The sequence below is a fragment of the Dermacentor variabilis genome, chromosome 4, assembly GCF_050947875.1.
Source record: "Dermacentor variabilis isolate Ectoservices chromosome 4, ASM5094787v1, whole genome shotgun sequence".
Classification (NCBI taxonomy): Eukaryota; Metazoa; Arthropoda; class Arachnida; order Ixodida; family Ixodidae; genus Dermacentor; species Dermacentor variabilis.
Window position 1 is genome coordinate 34,304,276 of NC_134571.1, and position 23,676 is coordinate 34,327,951.

Below are 23,676 nucleotides of genomic sequence, written 5' to 3' on the forward strand. Positions count from 1 at the left end.
AAAAAGGGGGGGGGGAAAGAACGCATATCTGTCTCTCGAAAAGAATGCTTTGAAGTTGAAGAAACACTAATCTCGGTCCGAGGACAGAACTCGGCTTCGCTGTCTTTCAGGCGCATGCAGACGCATTGGGGAGAGCTAGCCAGGAGACTAGCAGATGGCACCGCGAGGGCCAAATCAGTGCACAAGCTTACCGGACTGCGAAGAATTTTTTTCTTCAGTCGTGTAGATTTCTTTATCTGCCTTGCTGCGATACACAGCTCAGTCGTTCCGTTAAGCGACTGGATCATTTCAAGAGAGACCCCCTGTCCACCAAGAAGTTATCTACGACAACCTACCGTTATACATGTCGAGGAGCCCAAAACAATACGTACTCAATCTAGACAGCCCTTTGTGAGTGCTTCCGTTGGGCTATACCTATATATAAATGAAGCTTTATCTAATTTTTTCTGCAAACATTTTCTCTTCCTTTCTGAAAGATCCACACATGTTTCTCTTGTACATACGCGCGGCGCACGAATTACTCAATATTCTGTCGAGTTTGGCCTTGAAAGGCCGATATAATCTAACGCCCATTGACGAAGACGTGAGATGCTCTAAACGTACCTGCTTGAAGCTGTCGCGGCTCCAGGATGAAAGCCAGTGCACGCTGCAGCCCTTGCGCAGCCACGGGTGACGTTCTGCGTGGCGCTGGACGAACGAAGCGTCCAGGACCAGTGCCACGTGCAGGTTCCTCCGCACGCCTGCAGGTGTGCATGCGGAATGTATCCGTTACGAGTGAGTGCTCCCGTAGATGCACACTTGCAAATGTTATAAGTAGGGATGAATGCCGTGCACATCTTGGGCAAATGGTGGTCTGCTAAAACATGAGCTCGTCTATTACAGTTTAAAACGCTCCGGGAATTCTAAGACATATTTTTTTAACACAGCAACTTAGAAGCGGTGTGTGTATGCGCTAGTGGTTAATCATTGGCGTGACGGTGGCAGCCGGCGACGCAAACACCGGCGGCAAACTGCAGACCCAACAGACTGATTCAGGTGAACGTGTTTGCGTATAAAAAGGCGTGCAAGCGGGTGAAGGAAATCACCGCTTGGCCTACTTAACCGAGGTTATCGGCTTGAATGCAGGTCGACTTGTGATTTTGTTTGTACACTTCGTATGCTTTATTATACGTTATGATTTGACATATTCAGCGAACGATCAGTTGCTTGTCAACAGCGTGTTGTACGTGTGCTTTCTGTGTGCCTGCTCAATTCGTTCTGTCAGTAGAGAGAGACAGAGCATTCATAAGGGGGGAAAGGCAGGGATGTTAACCAGGCTGAGCACCGTTGGCTACCCTGCGCTGGGGAATAGAAAAAAAAGGACTGAAAGATGACAGAATAAAGAGGAGTTCACAGTTTGCATGGGCATACAAGCTGTGAAGCGTTCATCGTTCAGGACATCACAAGTGGTTAAGTAGGCTGGTGCACCTCGGGAAACGCTGCAGCGTTTTTGTGGCTTAGCAGACGCACGCTGCCACGGTCACAGCATCTTCTCTTCTGTAAAAGGCCTGTGATCTAATTTGCCCTAAATCTGTATGAAGACCAAGCCTCTCATCTTTTTATGCTGGGCAGTCACACCGGAGGTGTTCTAAGGTTAAAGTGATAAAAGCTCGACAGTGTGGAAAGCTTACGGCGGCAGAAATGCTCCCAAGGTGCGAGCCCGTCGGCTTCGGGCTCCCCTTCCTGCAGAAGAGGCGCTAGGTCAAGTTCGTCGGGCCGGAAGAGTCCCGGAGCCTCGCCCGTTGCCCACAGGGCGGCCAGCAGGTCGAGCGAGTCCTCGTCCAGCTGTTGGTCCTCAAGTAGCAGTACCGCCCTTTGGCACTCGAGCCCGGCCGACTGCACCAGCTAGAACAAGAGAGAGAGGGGGGAGGGCAACGCTCGCTTGCAACTGCAGTCGGCGGCAGGTGACCCTGCGCGTGGCATGTTCATCAAGAGTGCTGATTCGGGTCTGATTTGGTAATTTAATTGCGCGCGCCACCCCCCCCCCCCCCCACACACACACGGACGCACGGACGCACGCACGGACGCACACGCGCACACGATGTGTGTGAAGATGTGTGTTGGCCTTTAAGGGAGTGCCTCATTCTGCGCGCTCGTTAAACAGGCGTACGACGATGCCTCCACTCGGTCTCTTTCCGTAGTGAACGGCTATCATTTAAAGCGAAGCTTTCTGGGCGAACCTTCCCAGACTTTCCTGACCGTGGCTTCTGCTGCTGTCTTGCAGAATAGGCGCCCGCCTGTCGTCGCGTAGCACGTGCGCGAGAGACCACCTACTATTTATACCATGTGTGCCCGCGCCAGATTCCGCGAGGCCTTGGAGGCAGGAATGATACAGGAGAATAATAATAATAAACATTAACGCTGTCTTTCGCGTTGTACTTCTCTCAGCATACACCTGTACTAACATTTCTTCCCTCTACTATCTGTCACCTTCGTCATGGCGACACCATTGCGTCGACGTCTCATAGTGCGCATTCACATGAATCGCTGTTTGCACTTCGGTTATTGTGAACGGTGCAGCGCATAAACATTAACATTACATGAGACAACGCGTTGCATAGATGACAATGACGGCTTGACGAAAGCTTCTCTTCACAGAGATACCAAAATGTGCGTTGGACCTGCATAATCTTTTTTTTTTCTCGAGCAAAGTTCCGTGATGGAAGCGGTTTACTTTCTTAGGCAGTCACCACAGGTCGGAAAATTCACGGCCCAACTCTCGCCACTCGGTGAGTCTGAATGTGAGTGAGTCAGGCTGAGTCTACTTTTGGCGAGTTTGAACGCGAGAGAGCCTCGCTGGGTCTAATTTTTGGTGACTCTGAGTCCAAGGGAGCCTGATGAGTGGGACTACTGGCGATTCTGACTCCGAGTAAGCGTTAGTTGAGTCTACATTTCTTGCGAATAAGTCAGACTGACTTCTGTTCAATTTGCCGAGCCTGTCACTGACTAGACGGCACGTACCGGACGCAGGTCGGATCTGCTGGCGGCCAGCGACCGACCTCGAGGAGAGACGCAAGGCAGCCGAGCTCGGTGGGCAGCCAGGCGCACGGCCAGACGGCGGGCCATTCCAGAGGCACCGCCGACCAGGATCCAGCCGGTCGGTCGTCCCAGAGCCCAGTCGGCTTGGGCCACTAGCGACAGCCACTCGTGCACTGGCACCGCGTACGCACCTGCATCGATCGATGACCCGGTTGCACGACTGTGTCTGTTTGTCAGCCCCGAACAGGTTGCGACATTCCACTTGTGAAGTAATTAAGCACTCGGGCGTTGTATAAATTCTGGCAGGTCAGAAAAGAAGACTTGGAATCGTTCGGCAAGGCACTATTCTGACGGCCATGAAAAATGACAACCAAGATATGTGAACGCCATGCCTCGGGAGACGTCTCCTCGGTGCGGGCTACAATCTTAGCTCTTCCCTACTGTATTTTTCTTTATTTTTCGTTAGCGTGCTCGTGCGTGCAAGTTTCCGCAAGGAATTAAAGCCGAAGTCTTACAGGCACACCTTCCCGTGCTGCTGCTGTTGTTTTGCCAACCAGCTCATACTGCAGGACAGCACTCATACATAACGAATCGGTTTATATGTATTTCCATCTGAACTACGCCTACAGAGGAGCCGCTTACCGGCTCTGTCCTCTCGGGAATAACGCATTGAAGCAATAAACGGTATCCTAATATCCTCTCTGCAAAAGAATATACGCCTTCAATTCATTTATTAAAGCGGAGCGTTCTGTGCCTTCTTTGCCGGGGATCGGAGCATCAAGGCGGTCGGCTTCTTTCCGAGTAAGGTGGACCGGCCCTGGAGCAACGACGCCCAGAACCACTCGTTGCCTGGAGCCGGTGCAATAGTAAAATTGGTTGATCACGTATAGGGCGTGATGAAAAATGGGCCGATCACGGAGGGAGTGAAATCCGCGGTCGCGTAGATCACGTTGCTCGCGTGGCGGTGGGGGGTTTCCTCGTCTTGCCGATTTGCCGGGCAGGCACGTAAATGCTATGCTGCAAAGAGCGTTGCAGAAGATGAACAGTTTTGTATAATTAACTGCTTCGCGAAAGTTTCGCTTCACATAAATTTCAACATTTGCGTTGGATCTGCATAATGTTTCTGTTTTTATTTCCATCTCTCTCCCTCCCCCCCTTTCTCTCTCTCTCTACCTCTCTCTACTCCAATTTCCTAATCTCCCGGATGAGGTAGCGAGCCGCACGTTTTTCTTGGTTGATCCCCTTATTTTAATTTGCTTTCCGTCTCTAGTTTTCTTGGTAGTGTCAAGTGTTCTGAATATTGACTTAGCTTTTTATGGATGGCATGATTTGGCGGCTGTGATCAGCCGCAAGATATAACACAACGATGATCGTGAAGACAGATATAGCTCACGAAGAATATTGGTTTAAGTGCATTACAGTAGCTACATCCATGACGACGCGACAAAACGGCAAAGCAATGCACCATCACCCTAATTTTCGTTTAGATAAGACCAATGAAAAGATGGTTATTATACTACGTTTGCTAGGAATGCAATATAGTGCTAAGCAGGGTTACAAAGGTACTCTGTATACATACTCCTGGCAAGCCTGCTGTTATTTACGGAGTGTGCGTGGAGTGTCGACCTGGATAATCGTTGTATATAGTCTGTCGCTCCTAGATATCAGATTTATTAATAACTATAAAGCGGTTGTTGCAGCACAGCACCTTACAGTGCGACAGTAAGTGCATAAAGTTGAATGAGCTAAACGCACACCACAATGTGCGAAAGAGCGTTGTGCCCCGCCACCTCAAACTGTCTTGTTCTACATGGCGTGCATAACTTCAAGCAACCGCACCCGAGAGTAACACGCACAAAAACATCATTTGGAGGAGAAAAGATTATGGAAACACAGTCAAACTCCAAAGCACGTACCACATTCTCTGACTGTCTTGATAACAGCGTCATTCCAATCTTTCAAATCAAGCTTATCGAGCTGGCTTCCCCACGCGGCTGTTTTTGTCGACGAGTCGCCAGGCTTGGACACGTAGACAACTTCTGCGAGTGACAAAAAGAAGACAATACAACAGTCGGCTCTTGTGTCAATTATTTCTGAATAAATAAAAAGGGTATCCATCGCAGATGTATGCCAATTCGAGCAACTTTGTACATCAAAGACAGCGAAGGTGTATAGCCGAGTTTTGACGACACCTTCCTGAAGTAATGTGGGTCTGTTTCGCCACTTCCCGAAACGTACGCAATACTTTGCAAACGCATCACTATATCGAGTGCAATTTCTTCGCTATACCAACGCCTGTTCAAATGTTTCGCTATGTTCTAGCTTTGTATTTCTACATGGGCGCGTTACATCAGACGCATGCTCTTGTACTCCGCGCCGGCTGTATACCGATGCCGGCGTCTGAGTGCGCGTTCTAACGGCCTCGCAGAGCTACGTTGCTGGCTGCTCTTTGATTGACATATTTGATACCGATCACTGCCGCACAAAAACCGTTGTGGAACATCCCTTAGCAGCTTCGCTGTACAACTTCGGTCACAAAGCTAGCCTTTAAAACATATCCGCTTTGGTACGGCTACACTGCAGGGGACGTCTATGCGGTATAGCCAGGGGAATGTGAGGACGGACGGCACATGCGGCAAGCAAGTGTTAACATCTATGAATGAATGAATGAATTAATTAATGGAAGTTTATTTAATAAAGAATAGTTTTGTTCGCCCGTGAAATCCGTACAGGGTGTTTGACCTTCTTTATTTACTCCATGCCAATCAACTCTTTTCCGGTAAACGAGTGAAAACAGAGCATTAAAAGCATATATTGCCCGTCTTGACTAATTTAATGTCGCTCTTTATTGTGTCTTTAACCCTAGCGCTACATTGTGAAGTGAACACCCGTAGGGGCGGATTCCCACGACGAACCGAATTTCGTGGACGAGCACGACACGGCCATAACATGGCTAGCGACTCAAGCCGCGCACCGAGGGCGCGCAGACGCCCTTGTTTCGAATCCCGCTTTAGCGGCACAGCGCGCGCACTCTGACGTTTGGCGTCGAAACACGGCCTCCGCACGATGACGTCTTCTCGCACCATTTTCGTGTTGCAGAATCGCGGACGAATGTTGGGGCCAATGGGCGCGCAGTACGCCCGCCAAGAGGGCGTCCAGCTGCGCGCGGTCCGCGTCGTCGGCCAGCGGGTCCCTGAAGAGTCGGCAGCCCTCGTGTGCCCAGCAAGCCAGCAGGCCTTGCGCGTCCGGCGCAGAGTAGCGCACCAGGCCCCGCACCCAGTCGGTCAGCAGCCGCGCCGTCAACCTTTCGGCAGCAGCAGGCAGCCGAGACTGAGCCTGAATCGCAGGAACGCACACGTCCGTTCCACTACAGTTTTCTGATGTGCCTGAGTTTTCTAATGCGTCTGGTGTACCGTGACCGGCAGGCGCGGTCAGGCAGTCAGGCTTAACAAACTAGGCTTACAGGCCAGTCGCAATTAAATTAGGCTGCATCACAGACGCGTTCACATTTACCTTGGCCAGCCTTCCTCATACAGTCACGTCCTCGCTGTGTTGCCTCAGCGTAACATCATCGCAGCAGTTTTGCTTTCGTGCCTATGTGCACTTGCTGACGTCATAAGGACAAACAGGTATGCTCGACGATAACAAAACTGTTGCGCTTGAAAGCACCCCCCAAAACATAGCGTTTTCCCTGCACTGCCGTCACTCATTATTACTGTCATGGTGCCAACAAAAGCCACGGTCTAGGAATGGATTGTGAGCTACATTTTGCCTTGACGAGTGAAGTTTTCGGGATTCGATCGAGCACACACTGGCGAAACTACTCAAAGGCCTAATTCACAGCTATTTTCCTTACCCTTCATGATCTTTCCTAATCCAAGAACTTACCATGAAACTGCGACTGGAGCTCACCTGCTGCACAAGGGTAACCATAGAAGCGGCCAGGGCCTCGTGTTGGTCGGCCAGGCTGCCTTCAGCCAGATGCTGAGTTACCGGCCGCAGGTAGGCGTCACATATTAGCGCAAGCTCCTTTGGCTGCGGAGCCCTGCGATACGTTTCAGCGCTTTTTCAAGTGTGCAAGCATGTTTAATGCCACGAGGTCAGGCACCCATTCTCGCTGATGACGTGCAACTGACGTCAGAAAAGCAGGGGCTGAATTCTCAAAGCTTTTCCTTCTTAGGAGGTCTTTGCCATTGGGCGGCCGCCTTCGCTAATAGTTTGTCCAGAACCAGAATTGGCTGAAATTTTCTCTCACGAGCAGTTCTATAGTGCAAAAAGCTTCAGCGAAGGCCCAGGTCTCCCCGTTTACGCAATCGGAGCGTCGTTCGCAGAATCCACGCAAGCGGAACGCTTAAACTTCAATATCGGATTTAATTTTATTACCCAAGATGGGCAAACGCAGGAAACGCCCGAAGAGCCCTATGTTGGTATTTGAGTGTTTTAAGTGAAAGGCGTCTGCAGGAAGACAAGCGCGAACGAAAAGACTGTACGTCGTAATTGTGAACGCGACACTCCGCATGTTCTAAAGGCTGCGATTTTGCTTTGACTGTAATGTCGTAGTGTCGCTGTTCATCAGTTTTCTTTTAGTGTGTTGTTTATTGCATAACGACGTTCTGCGTGGAACCATTGTATCGTGCCCGTTTTCCTAAACAGAAACTATGCCCAGTATAATGTGACGTTTCTGTTCTGTTTCCTTCTCGCGCTTCATCAGTAGTCCGAGCGGCCTTCTTCCTCTTTATCGCTTTGATCAGCCAATAGCGAGTAGTGTATGATAAGGAGGGAAGAGAATCGAACGAAAAGAACCGTCACATTACTCCGGCCTGTCAGTATAAGTGCATAATATTTTCTTATCAACGGGACGAGACCTAGACTCCGACAAATATCCGCTTGACACGACTACAAAAGCGTGAGAGATAAGGCGCTGTCGTATTGGAGAGCGAAGCCACGCACGCACCCGAGAGCGAAGACGCGCGCTGCCGACAGCAGCCTGGGCGGCAGCGCGCTGGCAGGCAGCGCGACGGTGGCCACCAGCTGGACTCGCTGCAGCGTCACCCACGGACAGCCGGCCTCGGCGGGGTCGTGGTATCCGCCGTGGGTGCGCACCTGATGCAGCCAGGAGGCCAGCTGGCACGAGCCCCAGCGGTCGCGGCGCGCCGCGCCCAGACCGCGCAGGCACAGCACCAGCCAGCCGGCGGCGCCCCGAGGCTGCAGCCCGCCGCCGGCGCACGGGGCGCACGCCTGGCGCAGGGCGCGCGACACCTGGGCGGCGCCGGTCTGCGCCGTGCAGGACAGCCAGCGGACCTCGCACGGAGCCGGCAGCCGCGTCAGGCAGTGAGACAGCAACACGCTGCGGATGTTTTCATCATCATCATCATCATCATCATCATCATCATCAACTACAGCTACTGCAGGACGAAGTCGTCTCCCAGCGATCTACTTCCAATTATACCTCTGTCCTGCCTCAGTTGACTTAATATCACGCTTTAAAAGTAGACAGAAACCCGGGGCACTATGCCGACCAAAGTAAAATTTAAAAGAAAATAATATCATGCCTGCAAATTTCATCATTTATTATAGGTGGTGGAGGAGGAGCGGTGTTGCTTGCTGCAGGCGGACCTATGGCAAAAGTTGCCGGCGATTGCTCCACCTGGACACCGCCTGTCAAGCGTGAAGCGGTCTGAAATACTTCGCCGTCCAGCTTACAACACCAGGTATGCTAAACAAGTTGACTTGGAGTCGAATACGAATGAGCCCTAGAAGCCCTGCAGGATTTCAAAGCTATCTTATGGTATAACTCATCTGAGGCTGTATCTTGTTCTGATCGATTTCACGTTCCATGCCCATTTTTTTTACAGCGAAGCTGTATATGGCTAGATTCTGGAAAAAATTGCGTGTGTCTATCGAGCCGTGTAGATCGAAAATTTCCCCCATACATGAGCCAATCCCGAAGATAGGGCAATACCGGGTCGACCCGCAGCGCAGGTGAAGCAGGCTTTAAGTACTTCGCCAACTTACAAAAATAAGTTTAATATCTGTGGTCCAAATACAACCCGTGTCGCATATTAAGCTAATAAGAACAGATACTACACTTTGACCCGCGTCGGCCATGTCTACGTTCGCACCGCCCCCTCTTCGTCGGCGTTCCGAGCGCTTGCGCATCTCCTTTCCTTTCGCTCTCCCGTGGTGGCGCTCCCGTAAGCGTGCTGCCCGCCAGGACCGCGAGGCGGAAAGAAATGCGAACCGTCCATGTGGCCCCGATCATGCAAACTTAGAACATCTCACCGGAGCAACGGCCAGGTTTCAGAGGGAGTTTGTGGGGAGCCAATTTTGTGTGGTCTGTGTTGTGTGTAACCGCTTGTGGTTTTCAAGTGATCTCAGAACCATTACTGCACTGCGGGACGTCGACCAACGCACGATCGCCTTGTCTATGGTTCACCGGTGGATACGATGAAGCAGTGTGTGCCCTCGGAGTGCGGCGAGGTGCGTGTCTCAACATCGTCGAGGAGGGACTAGTCGCACCTCGCCTTTGATTTATGTGCATACGGTGTTTGACGCATGGCAATGGATAGTTCGCCATTATAGGGGCCCACATGCACAACTTCATTGGTCATCCACCTTCACATAGTGGAATGGCACTGAATTTTTTTTTAAAATTACCTATCGCGTCGAATGAACGTTCCCTGGGATAGCGACGGCGCGATGACGATGAGCGAAAAGAATGACAAATGAAAATGGAGCTTTCAATAATCTAGCTTTTAAAAAAGATGTTTCATCACTCACTCAAAATTCTGCCCCATGGGCAGCACTTCATAGCGATAACTTTTGTTTTACGTTCTCTTTTTCCCTTGGTCATTGGTGTGCTCAAACCCGCGCCTTTTGCTACCGCTAAAATTTGGCTGAGAGCATGACGCGAAAACAATAGGCACCGAATTAGCAAAGCTTCACGCAGTGGGAACGTTTGAACTTGAATATTGAATCGAATGTTATTACTTGAAGTGAGTAAACACCGGAAACGCCTGAAAAGCATCACACCGATATTTTAATGCTTTAAGTGGCAGGTGTCTGCAGGAGGAATGCGAACGGACAGATCAGTGGTGAGCGAGTCGCGAGGTCATTCAAAGGTCAGAGGAGACAGGCTCTGTAAACGCCAAGTAGAAGTGGGCGCAAAATGTGTCTGAACAAGGACAGATGCTCTTGGAATCATGCCGCCAGGTTTTGCCACGCAGAGCGGAATCATCTTTACTGACAAATCTCACTGATATACTTACACAGTGGCTGGAGTTTTTATTCTAACAATATTAAAAGAAGATTTTGCGCTTTCCATTGCTTCGGTTTCTCTCAGATTTTGCAACAACATCGTATCTAGTGGTCCGAATCCTTCAATAAAACACTTTGAATTATTTTGCTATCTCGGTCCACTCTGTAAAAGACAGTAGGAAAGAGAGAGAGAAAGCAAGAGCGAAGTTAAACATTCCACGCGTGCCCTGCTTCAAGGCGAGCTGCTGCAGAGAAGTGAACTGGTTTTGCTGCCTCTCTGCAACGTAAAGTCTGGACGAAACAGACAAACAGCAATGCTGAGTGTATTATTGAATGATGCGAAAAAAAAATAATGTACCCTTGTTGCAATATATGAGTCATGAGAAAGTAGCGGCAAGTGCGTGATCTTCTAAAGTTGTCGAGAATGAAAATTAGTGTCACTGTACGGGCCACAATAAACTCGACAGCAACACCAATAAACTCAGCAAGGCACCTCTTGCCGCAGCCGTCTGGTCCAGCAATGATCACCAGCTCTTGCGACGCCAGCCACGGAGTGAGCACGTCCATGGCATTGCAGACGTCCACCGTCTCCACCACGGGCATCGCCGGAAGCTCGGAAAGGTTGATCTCCCGCGACGACTGACAGAAATAATATATATATATAAGAAGTCAACAAACCAAGACACCAACGACAACACAGGGGAAATTACTTGTACTTGCTAAGTGAATTAAAGAAATTATGAATTAATGGAAATGAAAGTGGATGAAAAAAAAAAGCAACTTGCCGCAGGTGGGGAACGAACCATCCACTTTATGGGGAATATATATATATATATATATATATATATATATATATATATATATATATATCATAAGAAGCCAACAAACACTTGACACTGTTGGCTTCTTATGATATGACTAATACAAATCGGGCCCCTCGGTTAACACCCTTTCTTCTCGTTAATATATATATATATATATATATATATATATATATATATATATATATATATATATATATATATATATATATATATATATATATATATATATATATATATATATATAGACATTTAGGTGCTAACAAAATAGTACACAAGACATACAGATGCAACAATAACTTCGTCGTTATGGCATATTTCTCCAGATATTATAGGTAGGGCAGATCCAACGCACTTTTTGTAATGTACGCTAAGCGAAGCTTTCTTGAATCGCCTCACAAACACTGTGCAAAGAGACATACAATGCATGCAGTTGCATTTTACTCCCACGTTACGCAATCGTTTGCCCCTTCTGCTTAAATACGAACGCAAGTTACGTGGCTTCGCGGCATGAGGCGTGGATGCAGCGATGACTTGCAGGCTAACGCGACATTTCGGACAGTGACGAAGAAAACGTTGTGAGCCGAGGTATACTGGGGTGCAAATATGTATGCGACAGCGATGCATGTTTCACGCTTCAACACCTGTGACGAAGACGTAATTAATGAAAGACCCTTACCACGTGATCCACGCAAACGCGCAGATCCCGCCGCTGAGTCTATTGGCGCGAAATCCTTTGTCCTCTGCAAATGCCCTTTGTCCTGTAAAGGTTCTTCGGGCTTTCCCTCTCCACACCAGAGTTTCAAGCTCACCCTCGCGGCTCGTGCCCTTCGTATAAAACCCCGAGCGGGTGCCCGAATGTTATACGCTGCACATCGCACTAGTCCCACGCAGTGCGGCGACACGAATCAATGCAGTCATCGGCAGTTTTGTCCGGGAGAATAAACCGGCAATGGTAAGACGAAGCTCCTGAAAATGCCAGCATGCCGAGGAGGCCTGAAACTCTCCGCGATGACGATTTTTACGAGGGAACTAGTAACCAAGACCCTACAGAAGCTATTCTATACCATATGGATTACAGACTTTTGTGCTAGTTGGTTTGATAGAGTTATAGGGGCCACAGCGCTTAGCTGACGCGTACAAGGAGGAACGACAGGTACTGTCGACTTTTCTACTGATGCAGCACTTCGAAAAAAAAAAAATAACTTCCACCACAGAACGATACACCGGCCCTGGTCATGATAGCATCAGCGGTATACTCAGTAGCCAGCGTACTCAAACGAGGAATGGATGCCAACCGCGCCCAGTAAATCTTTTCACGAGTAGTTGCCCCTGCTAATCATCCAGGTGCTTGTAGAAGCTTAATTAAGCGAAGACGACGCAAGAAAAAAATAATGATAAAAAAAACGGGCACAATGGAAAAGGAGCCGCGTACCAGAACAAGTCCGCGAATTCGATTGGCTTCGAAGACGGGTAGGGTGCTAGCTCATCGCTCGAGAACGTCTGGCTCGATTTGGCGTAGTACCAAATGGGCGGAGTCCGAATTGTGACAGGCGCGAGACTGAGCACCACACCCTTCTTGAATACGTAGCCACCGAGGGAGTATGGCACATGGCGAGACAGTGGCGAGACCCCACGCTCGAACGCAGAGGGATCGTAATCTTTTCGCCCAGTTAGTATTCGCCGTCACGCTTTTTGTGATGTGGCAGCATCGCAGTTTGGCGAGTCAAGCCGCCACTCACAGCTTGCTGGTTTCTCATCAACGCAGAAATGCCGGGTGGCGAAGTATAGGCAAATATCTGTAGCCGAAAAGCTCGACACAAATCGGGATGATGCCTTCTTATGCCAGTCGGCATACGCGGTTTTTTGGAGTTAGGAACGGTATATCTGATTTTGCGAGCGAAGTGTGGTACTTCTATTTCGGGGAATGGTCCGAAAATTCCCTCGTCGAATGCTGTTGGATATGCACAGACAACCAGATCTTTAACAGTACCACACGAGTGTCGACTGACCGGCCGGTCAGTGCCTTCCAACGGTGCGAAGCGAAGAGATCAGCACGGTTTTGCTGATATCTTGCTACTCTCTTTTGCTTTTGCTGATATCGTCCCAATGCGCCTTTAGCAGACGCTGACCGGTCGGCCCGTCGACGCTCGTGCGGTACTGTTAAAGAATCGGTCGACTGTACGGACAGGTCAAGTAGACAGGGTACTCTAATGCGTCAGCATTTCACAGGACTTTCGCTGCAAGAAATAGGGTAGCAAGGAAAGCTTCGCCTTAAAACCTGCGTTGCGGTTGCGTGGGCTCTAGCCGTTAAACGTCGACAGGCCTCGCGCCGAGAAGGCACCTGAGTCGGCGGGAACGCGCCCACGTGATGACCCCTGCCACTGGAGTCCTGAACTGAGTTCACCACCTGGAAGACCCGTCGACTTTTCTTCTGCTTCTTTTAAACATATTTCTCTTTTTCACTGACAGAGAGAGTTTAACGTCGACGTATCTCGTCACGAGTGCCGCTTGGTTTCACTTGTTCGAGAAGGAACTCGGCTACACTCTCGTCAACGACGTGAGAAGGCCCGCCTCGCTACGACGACCCTGCATTCACTTTGCACTAATGCGCGATTTCACCGGCGTCTGCTCTGACTTGCCACTTCACTGATCACAGAATTCTCGTGTCAGCGTTGCAGTTCCTGCGATACGGTAGTGTGGGCTCAAAGTACGTTTCATGTGCGGTAGTACTGCACGAGTCGGTTCCGTTAGGCCGCAATCCCTGTGCAATTGTTTTGGTTGTCAGGATTTCACAAAACATGATCTGCATATAATCTAACAACCTCCGCCGTTTGTCTCGCTAAATATTTCTGTGGTAGGCAAAACAATAATCATTGAGTGCTATCGTGGTGTCCATTGTATATTATGGTCTGGGTCACGATGGCTTGAATGTGTCGTTGTCAGTTCCCGCAAACACTGCTTCACGTGTGTTTTATGGACATCCATTCATAACCTCCATCCATAAACAACCCATCCGCGTGGGTTGTTTCGTCTGCTGAACTAAAAGGACAATCACCGAATGTTGACGTATACAACTCTCTCAAATGTAGCCTGAGGAGCCCGTGAATTTTTAACAAGGGTAGCGTCAGCAGAATGAGTCAGCGGATTACCCACCTGTGGCTCGTACTTGGCCAGCCTGCCGGTACCCTTGTGCCAGTAGCAATTCAGAGGACGGCTGGGGTCGGGCGCTGACACATTCATCCAAGAGAAAATCTACGAGCAGTGAACAACGCGCAGTCAGTGATCTCTGCATAACGAGCGGAGTTTACAAATGACATGAAAACGAAGCACAACGAAGAATTGGCTGCTTTGTTGAAGTATAAGAGAGCAAGTAACGGTTTATATTACACAGGTACCAAGCTTAACACCATAGTTGTGCATGTTAGCGTATGTAGTACACTTCAAAAGGAGAAGTGATGCACGCGTCCGGTAATAAATCTTTTAAAAGGGAACTTGTAAGAATACGACGAGCGTGGACTTTCAACCTCGTTGGTATCGCAGCGCTATGCGTGTGTCGTCTTTCAGGTCCTCGTCATTTATGCACTTAACCGCTGCTATGTATGTAAGAATACTTTCACAGAAATAAAACACCGGACAGACGGACGGTGTTTATTTGTTTTTAGGTTGCCGCATGACGCGTTTCTCAGCGTTCACAGGCGTCGGAACGCCATGCATTTCGGAGGCCACGCGCAGGCTTCGCAGCGAAGGCGCTGGATGGCGCCGTGTGTTCTTAGGGAGGCGCTAAAGGGGAGACCAGCTGCATTATACGCCACATACAAATCTCGTTTCGACTGTGGCAATAAGTTGCGTCGCTATATTGATTCAATGTTAATGCATTGCCGTGGACAGTAATTGTGAGATGGGTTCCGCCACATTTTTTTTCAACTCCCAGTTGAACCAAGAACCTTTCAATAAAATCTCAATATTGCTTAAGTTGAGCAAGTGTACGCGCCGATGGAACTGTATCTTTCTGACGCTTCTTCATATGGTGCTGATAACATTTTGAGAAGAAACATCGAATAAGCACTCGTAATATGAATGATAGCTGATATAATTTATTGCATTCGACTGATTTTTGTCCAAATTACTTTATCAGGACTTTCTACGTATCTAACAAAGTTTTCGCACCTGACGTTTTGTCCTTTGGTGGTGTTGTACATTGCAGCTAATGAAACCCCCCGAGTTGCGCATTTTTGAGAAAATTCTAGAGGCCGTCCATGTTTTCTTTCGCTCGCAGTGATTCATGGTAAATGTTTTTGATGACATTGTAAATTATTTAGAACAATGGCAAACAAAACTAAAGAAAGCTATGCTGGCGGGCTACCAGCACTATGCGAACAAAAGAAAAGAATGGTGATCACGAAGGTTCCTGTTTGAATAGCGCGGTCATCATGTAGAAACTTGGTCCGGTTGCTGTTGCGTATATTTTCGGAAGGCGCCCAAACAAAAGAAGTACAATGCGTGTCCTTCTTTTACTTGTCTTTCGTCTAAGCACTGGTCTTCCAAACAAATGGTCTCCAATCCACTTTGTGAAGGTGGTTGGACAGCGAAGCTGTAAACAACTATATAGAACGAGTACCCATTGTGACGTAGGTCGAAGTTATTCACGTGGCAACATTCTCATGTACTTTATTTAATTATTATCCTAAGACGTTACGACGGCCTGCGATTTGGCTTGCGCCGCTACTTCGTGCACCTACGATGGAGGGGAATAGAGAGAAGAGAAATTCGCCGCGCGTCGTGTGCATGCTGGTCTTCAAAAGCCCTCACTATACGTGGCCTTACCATAGCAGTGTCACAACACAAATCACTTGCTATGCGGGTTTTTCTTTTACGTACGAAAGTGTAGTTACATCACTCCCTGCTACGTATGCTACAGTCAAGCTGCCGTCGCCGCGGAAGCTTGCGCAACAGTAATCTTTAACGAAACACGTGTGTGGGGAGCGCTGCGCGCTTCTCATTGCATGTAGGCGAAGGAGCGCCTTATCATCAATTATGCGGCTCTGAAGCTTGTTTTAAACTTGTTCTTTATCGAAACGTATGCTGTTCTGTATGTTGTAGGCGTGATTCCAAAGAACGTTTGTACTGTTCGCTTCACTTTGCTTAGTACTCGTAGCCTCTGCCTTACGGGGGTATGAGCAATTGCATTTGGGGATATGAGTCACAGATGATGATATTTCTGTCGACTTTACGCCACGAAGAAATCCCGGGATTCTAGCCATAGACAGCTTCGCTGTAAAGTCTGAACTGCGTCAGAGCACGTATTCTAAAACATGGCTGCCATGCAGTAGCATAGGTGTACCTCTTTGGCGACCTTGTCTCTTCCACTTGGACCCAGGCTGACGGACAGCCCTCGAGCCAGCGCAAGCGCAAACTCAGGCCTGGTCTTGACGCTTTGTAGGTAGGACAGAGCGTTGTGTACCACTGCCGTAGCGGACGTCTCAAGGACGAAGTCCTTCTGCAAATAGGACGTTTTAATTGAGCGTCACAATGTCTGTCTGCGGCTTGGAAAAATAGAAATAAGCTACTACCCCTAGCTGTGTAACAGTGACGTTTTAAGCATCATAAGCTTAACATACTTAAATATATCAAGGCCATATCGTAATTATCATATCAAATTCTCGCTCACAAAAATAATGCGTGATGATTATGTGTCTGTTTGGAGTGTTGTCATCCCCTTGTGCCACTTGTCTAACACATGGTCGAGAGTGCAGCGTCTATTTTGACACTTTGTTGTCCTCCTTGACGCACGATGACCTGCTCAGTTAAGGAGTGAATCAGGTTCAAGACATGTAGTGCGCTGCTCTCGGCAAGCAAAGGGTATTCGTCCTGAAAAGTAAAAGAGTTTGCGTCTACGTCACGTGAAGCCGCGGATCTCCTCCTATACACACTACATAACCGGGTCTGCGATCTGGCAAAACTCCCTGGCTGCTACTAGCGCGTTTATTGAAGAAGACATGGCTAATGGCTCCTTTTCATATAGCTGGGAATTGCACTTACCCCGAAATATAACAGAAGAGCTCAGTGGACATTAAAAGAGGAGTGCTCTATGACATGGTACGGTTTGAGACATGAGCATTGAGGCACGCGCTTTCTGTGACGTACCATCTGCAGGGTGAAGCGCAGAGCCCGAAAGAAGTGTTCTTCCACGAGGTCTGCCACTGCAGCGCCCTCCTGCGGCTGCCCCTGGAGCCACGAGGTAACGATTCCCTTGACCGGACTGTTCTCGGCACTGCATGAACCAGGATTTTCTCATCATGCGCTGTTGATCAGATGTTAGCTAATAGGCAAGCACCAACGAGCACCATAGCTGAATTTATTTTTTACCATTAACTCTTAGAGCGCATAGCTACCAAATTCTTCGCACAGCTTCGTACAGCAAGGAGTACGGCGTGCATGGGCACTCGACAATGATTCCCCGAGTGTCACTTGTTGAGCAGTACATGTCAGGTGTAGGCATATCGTCGCAAAATATGATGCTAGAGTTTCACGGCCAATTCTTTTTTTCGACGGGAATTCCATTTGGCATTTGTACTCAAGCGATATTTACTGACCATTCTCAGTGAACGTGCCCACTTTAAGGCTCACGTTGCTATTCCCGGCCATGATGCGAGTAACATGGTAAAAATCTGGGGCTGAATTCGCAAAGCTTTTCGTTCGTCAAAACTGTGCCATTTGCCGGCCGTCCTGGTACTCTTGTTCTAATTGACAAGCGCCTAGCAGTTGAGTGACTCTTACGTACGAAATGCTTAGTGAATGCGGGCCCTGGAGCTTAATTCACGAATCTTCTTGTGCTTAACTTCAGGTCATGGGCAGCCACATTCGCCAACAAGCCCGCTGCCACGATTGTCACGGTGGGAAAGTGGCTATCGGGAGAAGAGAACCGCTGTTACATTTTCACGCAATGGTAAACACTTAACGGGCAAATGTGGTGCGGCGTACAAGGTGACTGACCTCAGGAACACCATGCCCACGCGAGACACGGTGGCTGGCGACGCTGCTGCCAGGCTGTCCGTTTCGAACACAAAGTGCACGTTGGGTCCGAACTGGATGCGTTCGCCCGACGGCAGTGTCAGCAAGCGGTTATCGTCCAGGACCGAGTTGAGGGATTCCACCCACTCCGGGTCCACGTCTCCATCGCAGACGATCCAGCAAGAGACCTCTGCACAGGCGCAAGCAACGTTTACGCATGCCGCCCTTCGACAACAAAAGATTTGCGCAGCATTCCTCAGGTGTATGTAAAACAACATATCCTTTGCGTCGCTCACATGAATCAGTATTCGTCTGAAGCAGAGTAGACACAGGACTGGTCTCACAGCACTTTATGGTAAACGTTTTAGTAGAATTGATGGTATTGCTTTTAGGCTTTTAAATCTGGAAGGTGCAATAAATGGTTGGCTCGGACCACTTTAGGTTACTGCGACGCGCAGTGGCCGCGCACTTCTGCAGCAGCAGGGCTCTCGTCTGGTGTCCGCCGACACTTCTGGTAGCCCCCGTCCTGTCAGCAGAATACAGACTGTTGCAGACGCTGTGCTTGTGGGCAATGCATGTGAGCAATATGTTGGAACACCATTCCGCAGGAAATGCGAGCTTGCACTTCATGCCGTATGGGTAACAACGCGTACATTCCTATAAAATTGCTGCGATGACCTCGTTCCCTGCTTCCCCATCAACCACCGTAAAGAGCGCAGTGTTGCTCTTACCCTGCGATTCCCTGGCGGCCTCGCGAGCACTGGCCGTGAGCACTCCGTCGCACCACTCCCTAGTGTCCGGGTGGACGTAGCCCAGCAACTGCGAGTGAAACACAAACCCTCTGTTTGTCTATACTTGCGTCTATGTCTACTAAGCTGGCACGCATAGCATTCAGCACACTTCCAGAGCTTGGGAGTGGTATGCATGCAGCAGTGTACGTTTGTTCCCCCAAGTGGAGGTTGTTAGGACGAAACAATGTCCTTCGATAAAGAAGCGGTGCCTTATTGGCAGGTCACCGCTAGTCGCCCCTTTTTCCGTGAAGCAAAGACAGCCGCTGCATTGCGTCGCGCAAGGCTATAAGAAATGTCGTCGTTTTGCACCTCATCGACAGCTGAGCTTCGCCTGGTTGGTATCGTTATTAAATCAGATCAGTGAAAGGAAATTTAGTAGCAATGAGAAGCTTCAACAGCACAGTCCAGCCCATCTGCCAACGCAAGCTCGAAAGCAAGGTGTCTCGAAACTGTGATCTTCTGTAGACGGCATAAACGCTCTGCTGAGCGCACGGCTCCTGGTAAATATTTTCGGCGCTGTGCAGCACCCGAGGAGCCTTCCTTGGGCACTTCGGGACTTGGCTACATAGGTACAGCACACGCAAAACGCAAGCTATTTTGTATGCACGTTTTGTGATGCCAATATATCTTGGGCAGATATTGGGCAATGCAAATATCCGAAGTTGTGGAACAGGGGCCGAATTCACAAAGCTTTTCATTCGTAAGTTCACTTCGCCATTCCCCGGCCGCTTTCGCTAATGATATGTCCGGAGCCAGGGCTGGTTGAAGTTTTGTCTTACGAATAATTCTAGCTTAAGAACTTTTTGTGAATAAGGGCTCAGAATCCCCTATTGATGGCATCAGGAGTTTTCCTTTCCAGCTACTTCTTCTGCTTAAGGTTAATGTTGACGATTAGTATTACGACGTTACCTGCGATAGACACCCCGAAAGCTATACCCGAGGTACCCATAGCGTCTATCTTTGCATGTCTTTATGCCTAAGGCAGGCTTCAAAAAAAAAAAGGAGAGAGAACTAAATAAAACATAACCGCAGTGCAGATAACAATGATGCACTCTGTAGTGTCGGAAGCACGGTACAATTTTCAGAACGGCACATGCCTGCTGACGGGGCAGAGACTTTGGTCCGAGCAGCCAGAGCCGAGGCGGCGGTTTTCGTCCGGCGGAGGCCGTGTAGATGGCCCGCTGCAGCAGCCGCCAAACGCTTGTCTTTCCCGAACCGGGAGGCCCCACCAGCATGACGCCGGTGCGCTGGGAGAGCTGCTCGCGCAGCTGCAGCACCTTGCGCACCTGCGTGCAAGTGTGTTTCGAGTTCAGACGCCAAAACAAGGCCCCACGCCTTAAGCTGTCATGTTTTGCGCAGCCCGTACAACACAAAAGGAGTCACAGGAAGAGGGAGGCTCGAATTGATCAACAGTGGACGATAAAGGAAATCTTCAGCATGGAGACCGCGTTTCGACAAGGGGACTATCCTACAGTGCCAGCGCAACAGCAGCTGTTGCCCGAGCGAAGACAAGTGCCCTTGTCTAAACGTTGACTCCGTGCTGAGGCTCGCCTTGTTACCCATTTCTGATCCCCTCTAGTGTAGGACGCACGAGAAATAAGAGATGTCGCGTTATTTCTGCACACGCTGAACATCAACAGTCAGTCACCTATTTTTTTATTATTCTCTTCGTATACCGATATTGGTACAGGCAGAGCAGAGGGTAGAACGACGCCCCGCGGCAATTATGACAAGCGATGTACAAGGAATCTACACTCTCTGGCGTCCCATCCGACGAGAAACGAGGACCGCTCCAAGCGTGTTGCTTGTTTAGCCAATAGATGCAACTGGATGCTACCTACGCTGCAGACATAAACTTAGAGCATATCACACAGTCATGCGTTTCGACACCGCCGAATTGCGTAGACCGACTGTTCGCGACAATTGCTACGGGAAGTGAGTCAGAACAGTGAGCCTGAACAATGACGATGGCGGCGTCCCCTTTTTGCTTACCTCAACGATGTTTTCTACAATATTGAAAACCTTGGAGGTAAGTTTTATTTACTCAGAGCCTCCATAAAGTTTCATTAGGAAACGGTGGAAAAAACGTCATATAGTTCTTGCTTATTTACCACCTCCTCTAAGACCCCTCCGATTCTTGTCTCCTGTGTTCCAAGTCGTTTACTCTGTCCCTAATTTGCCACATTCTTTGTAGTAGTAAGGAGGCTGAAAACCCCATCCTACTTCAATAAATGTGGGCAATGTTTATGAACACTCCCCACTTAAGAGTGTGTTTACTTTCTTTCCATTGTCTCGCGCTTTTCTTTTTTCTATCATCTATCTTTTCGGGCCGGTTCAATCAACCCCGCCCCAAGTAAACGTACAAGCGGCAGGGTTAACATTTTCGGTTTCCTTTAGGCTTGTTTATTATTTTTGCCTCACAATCTCGTAGATCGTCACGGTTCCGCGCCGCGGTTGTATTTGAGACAAGTGACCTGCGCTTCGTCCCAGGTGAGTCCCAAGTGGACGTACGCCTCCCGAAGTGCCGACCACAGCTCGTCCTCGCCAGCACCGTCTTCCGTCGACTGGACTCCAGGGAAAACGTCCCGCAGCAGCCTCTCGAAGTGGCCGCAGTCCCGCACCGCCAGCTTGGGCAGCACCTGGAGCCGCACCGCCCGCACCACGAGGGCCTGTTCCCATGCCTGGCGACCGCCGGCGTCTGGAGCATACCAGCGAAAACAAGGCACACGCGTGACGGCCGCTGTCATGTGACTACGTTCAAATTCCTCACTCGTATATTGATTGTTTGTATAAATATAGTTTGCAGTCCTGCGGTGCTGTATCAAATCTTCCTTATTGTGTGTCGTGTTTACTCTCGTCGTGCGAGGCTCGCCCTGTTATGTTATCCTACGTCGCATGCTATAATATAACTTTTGTTACGTCGTTTCCCTATGTATCACTCTGCTTTGTCCGCTCTTAAAGCGATCAGGTGTCATCTCGAGTTGATATAGAGGATGAGGCCGTACTTTATAGTTGACTGGGCGTAACCATTCCGGCAGCGTGCAAGGATGTAGGCCCGCTTATGGGGGCAAGAACAAAATTTAACCTCCAACCCTCTACTCCTGTTGAAACATTGGTAAACCATGCTGCAGAAGTGCAGACAGTTTGGCTATTAAATGAAATAAGAAGGAATCACGACAGAAGGTACACTGGCCTTGCAGATCACGTAATCGGAAGGCCATTTACGATGCAAAATCTAGGTGGCCAACGTTTGGAGCTTCCTCTGTCCTGTTTCCTTCATCATCTTCTTAAAAGCGCTGAAAACATTCGTTAATCTCCCGTAAGCACTTCAGTCTTAAAGAAAATGCAGTACTTGTCACTGCACCGATGGGAGGCCGAGTGCGCACATACCAGAAGACGCATTCGTCGCGATAATAGCACTCAGTATATGCAGTCGAAGGCAGTCGAAGGCAGCCAGTGAAGAGACGTCGCCGGGAGAGGTTCGGCTCCATGTCCGCGCAAATTCCTGAAAGGTAGAGGGGTCAGCTCACCCGAGGGTGGTGTGGCAGCGAGCCGCATTCGTCCGCAGGCGAGAAGGACGCTCTTGAGCGCCCGCAGGCCCCAATCGTAGTGCTGCTGGGGCACGAGCAACTCCCTGCATGAGCGCATGGCCGACACGTGCTCGTAAGGAAAAAATTGTCTGCTTCGCGCGCGAATAATTGCAATCCTCTGAGCGTGTTTAACGCAAATGTGGGACCGCATTTTGTAGCGATATGTTACATTTCTTTTAAATCCTCTTTTCTCATCACTAGACGAACTGAGTGGTCCGTGAAGGGTGAAGGGTGAAGGGTGAAGTGAATGGAAAATAAAATGGATCCTTACAAAACACGGCTCTTCACCCTGTTTCTGTTGTTTAACTCCATCTACCTAACAAGAAATTTGATGAAGCGCAGCTCGCTTCATCGTTGAGTGAGCAGACATCATCATCTCCCACGAAATTAAAAAGAAACTGCTGCTTTTACCATTTCCGGTACTTTAGGCTCACCAACTATATTTTGGTTTAGTTACTTCATCCCCTAGAGCTGTCAAACAGTTAAGCCCTCAAACGGTTGAGCTCTTATTTACTGCCCGACTTTTTCCAAGCAGTTATGTATGCCTCTCTGAGAGCCAAAAAGTCAGATCTTTAGGCCACGCTAACATGTGGTGATTATGCAGAATCACACTGCAGAACGTACGCGAAGCGCGCAGGACCAACTGAAGATCAGCACCGTCAAAGAAGAGAACATGCTTGTCAGGTCTAATAATCGTCTTTTGTACACTCAAACAATGAGAGAGATCCCGCGGTGCAATGCATTCCAGTACAAGGAAATGTATACGATGCCTGGCGAGTTGGAAAGCTGTCACGAGTCGAGCGGCCAGAGACTGCGACCCTTCGAAACCACCAGCCAGCAGAAGAGCGCGTGCGATATCTGCGCTGTCCGGCTCTGCCATCGCCACGGGCCGGAACAGCTGCTTGAGGCTGTCGGGGAGTCGCTGGCGGCCTCCGTATTGCTTTCCCGCTGGGTTAAGGGTGATGAAGACACCGGCACTCCGGTCCAACTCCACCTGTAGCAAAGGCGGGCGAAACATACGCACTGCAAGGCGGGGGTAGCTAGCTCCCTTGGGTAGCAGGTGTCAAGAAAACTCCCAGTCAGAACTTATCAGTATAGGCCCTCACTTTATAAGTTCCACGTGAGTTTCGCACATTTGTTTTTTTTTTTGTTTTGTTTTTTAATCCTTTCGAAGGCATATAGCCA

The 23,676-nt window shown here is 49.2% G+C and overlaps 1 protein-coding gene and 1 pseudogene across 1 annotated transcript in view; both read right to left on the bottom strand.

The window, feature by feature from the left end:
* btv (dynein cytoplasmic heavy chain beethoven) overlaps positions 1 to 23,676 on the bottom strand; it is a 72,792-nt gene that overhangs the window by 28,568 nt on the left and 20,548 nt on the right. Inside the window, exons 18-34 of the mRNA XM_075687580.1 lie at positions 23,262 to 23,485; positions 22,432 to 22,535; positions 21,376 to 21,599; positions 19,999 to 20,187; positions 18,842 to 18,929; positions 18,093 to 18,300; positions 17,244 to 17,370; positions 16,441 to 16,596; positions 14,253 to 14,351; positions 10,769 to 10,914; positions 7,919 to 8,365; positions 6,931 to 7,063; positions 6,102 to 6,354; positions 4,935 to 5,057; positions 3,001 to 3,209; positions 1,671 to 1,884; positions 604 to 740 (exon numbers count right to left, since the gene is read on the bottom strand). Of these exons, the coding sequence (XP_075543695.1) occupies positions 604 to 740; positions 1,671 to 1,884; positions 3,001 to 3,209; positions 4,935 to 5,057; positions 6,102 to 6,354; positions 6,931 to 7,063; positions 7,919 to 8,365; positions 10,769 to 10,914; positions 14,253 to 14,351; positions 16,441 to 16,596; positions 17,244 to 17,370; positions 18,093 to 18,300; positions 18,842 to 18,929; positions 19,999 to 20,187; positions 21,376 to 21,599; positions 22,432 to 22,535; positions 23,262 to 23,485 (3,081 nt within the window). The remainder of the gene's footprint in view (positions 1 to 603; positions 741 to 1,670; positions 1,885 to 3,000; positions 3,210 to 4,934; positions 5,058 to 6,101; positions 6,355 to 6,930; positions 7,064 to 7,918; positions 8,366 to 10,768; positions 10,915 to 14,252; positions 14,352 to 16,440; positions 16,597 to 17,243; positions 17,371 to 18,092; positions 18,301 to 18,841; positions 18,930 to 19,998; positions 20,188 to 21,375; positions 21,600 to 22,431; positions 22,536 to 23,261; positions 23,486 to 23,676) is intronic.
* On the bottom strand, positions 8,947 to 9,126 carry LOC142580594 (U2 spliceosomal RNA; annotated as a pseudogene).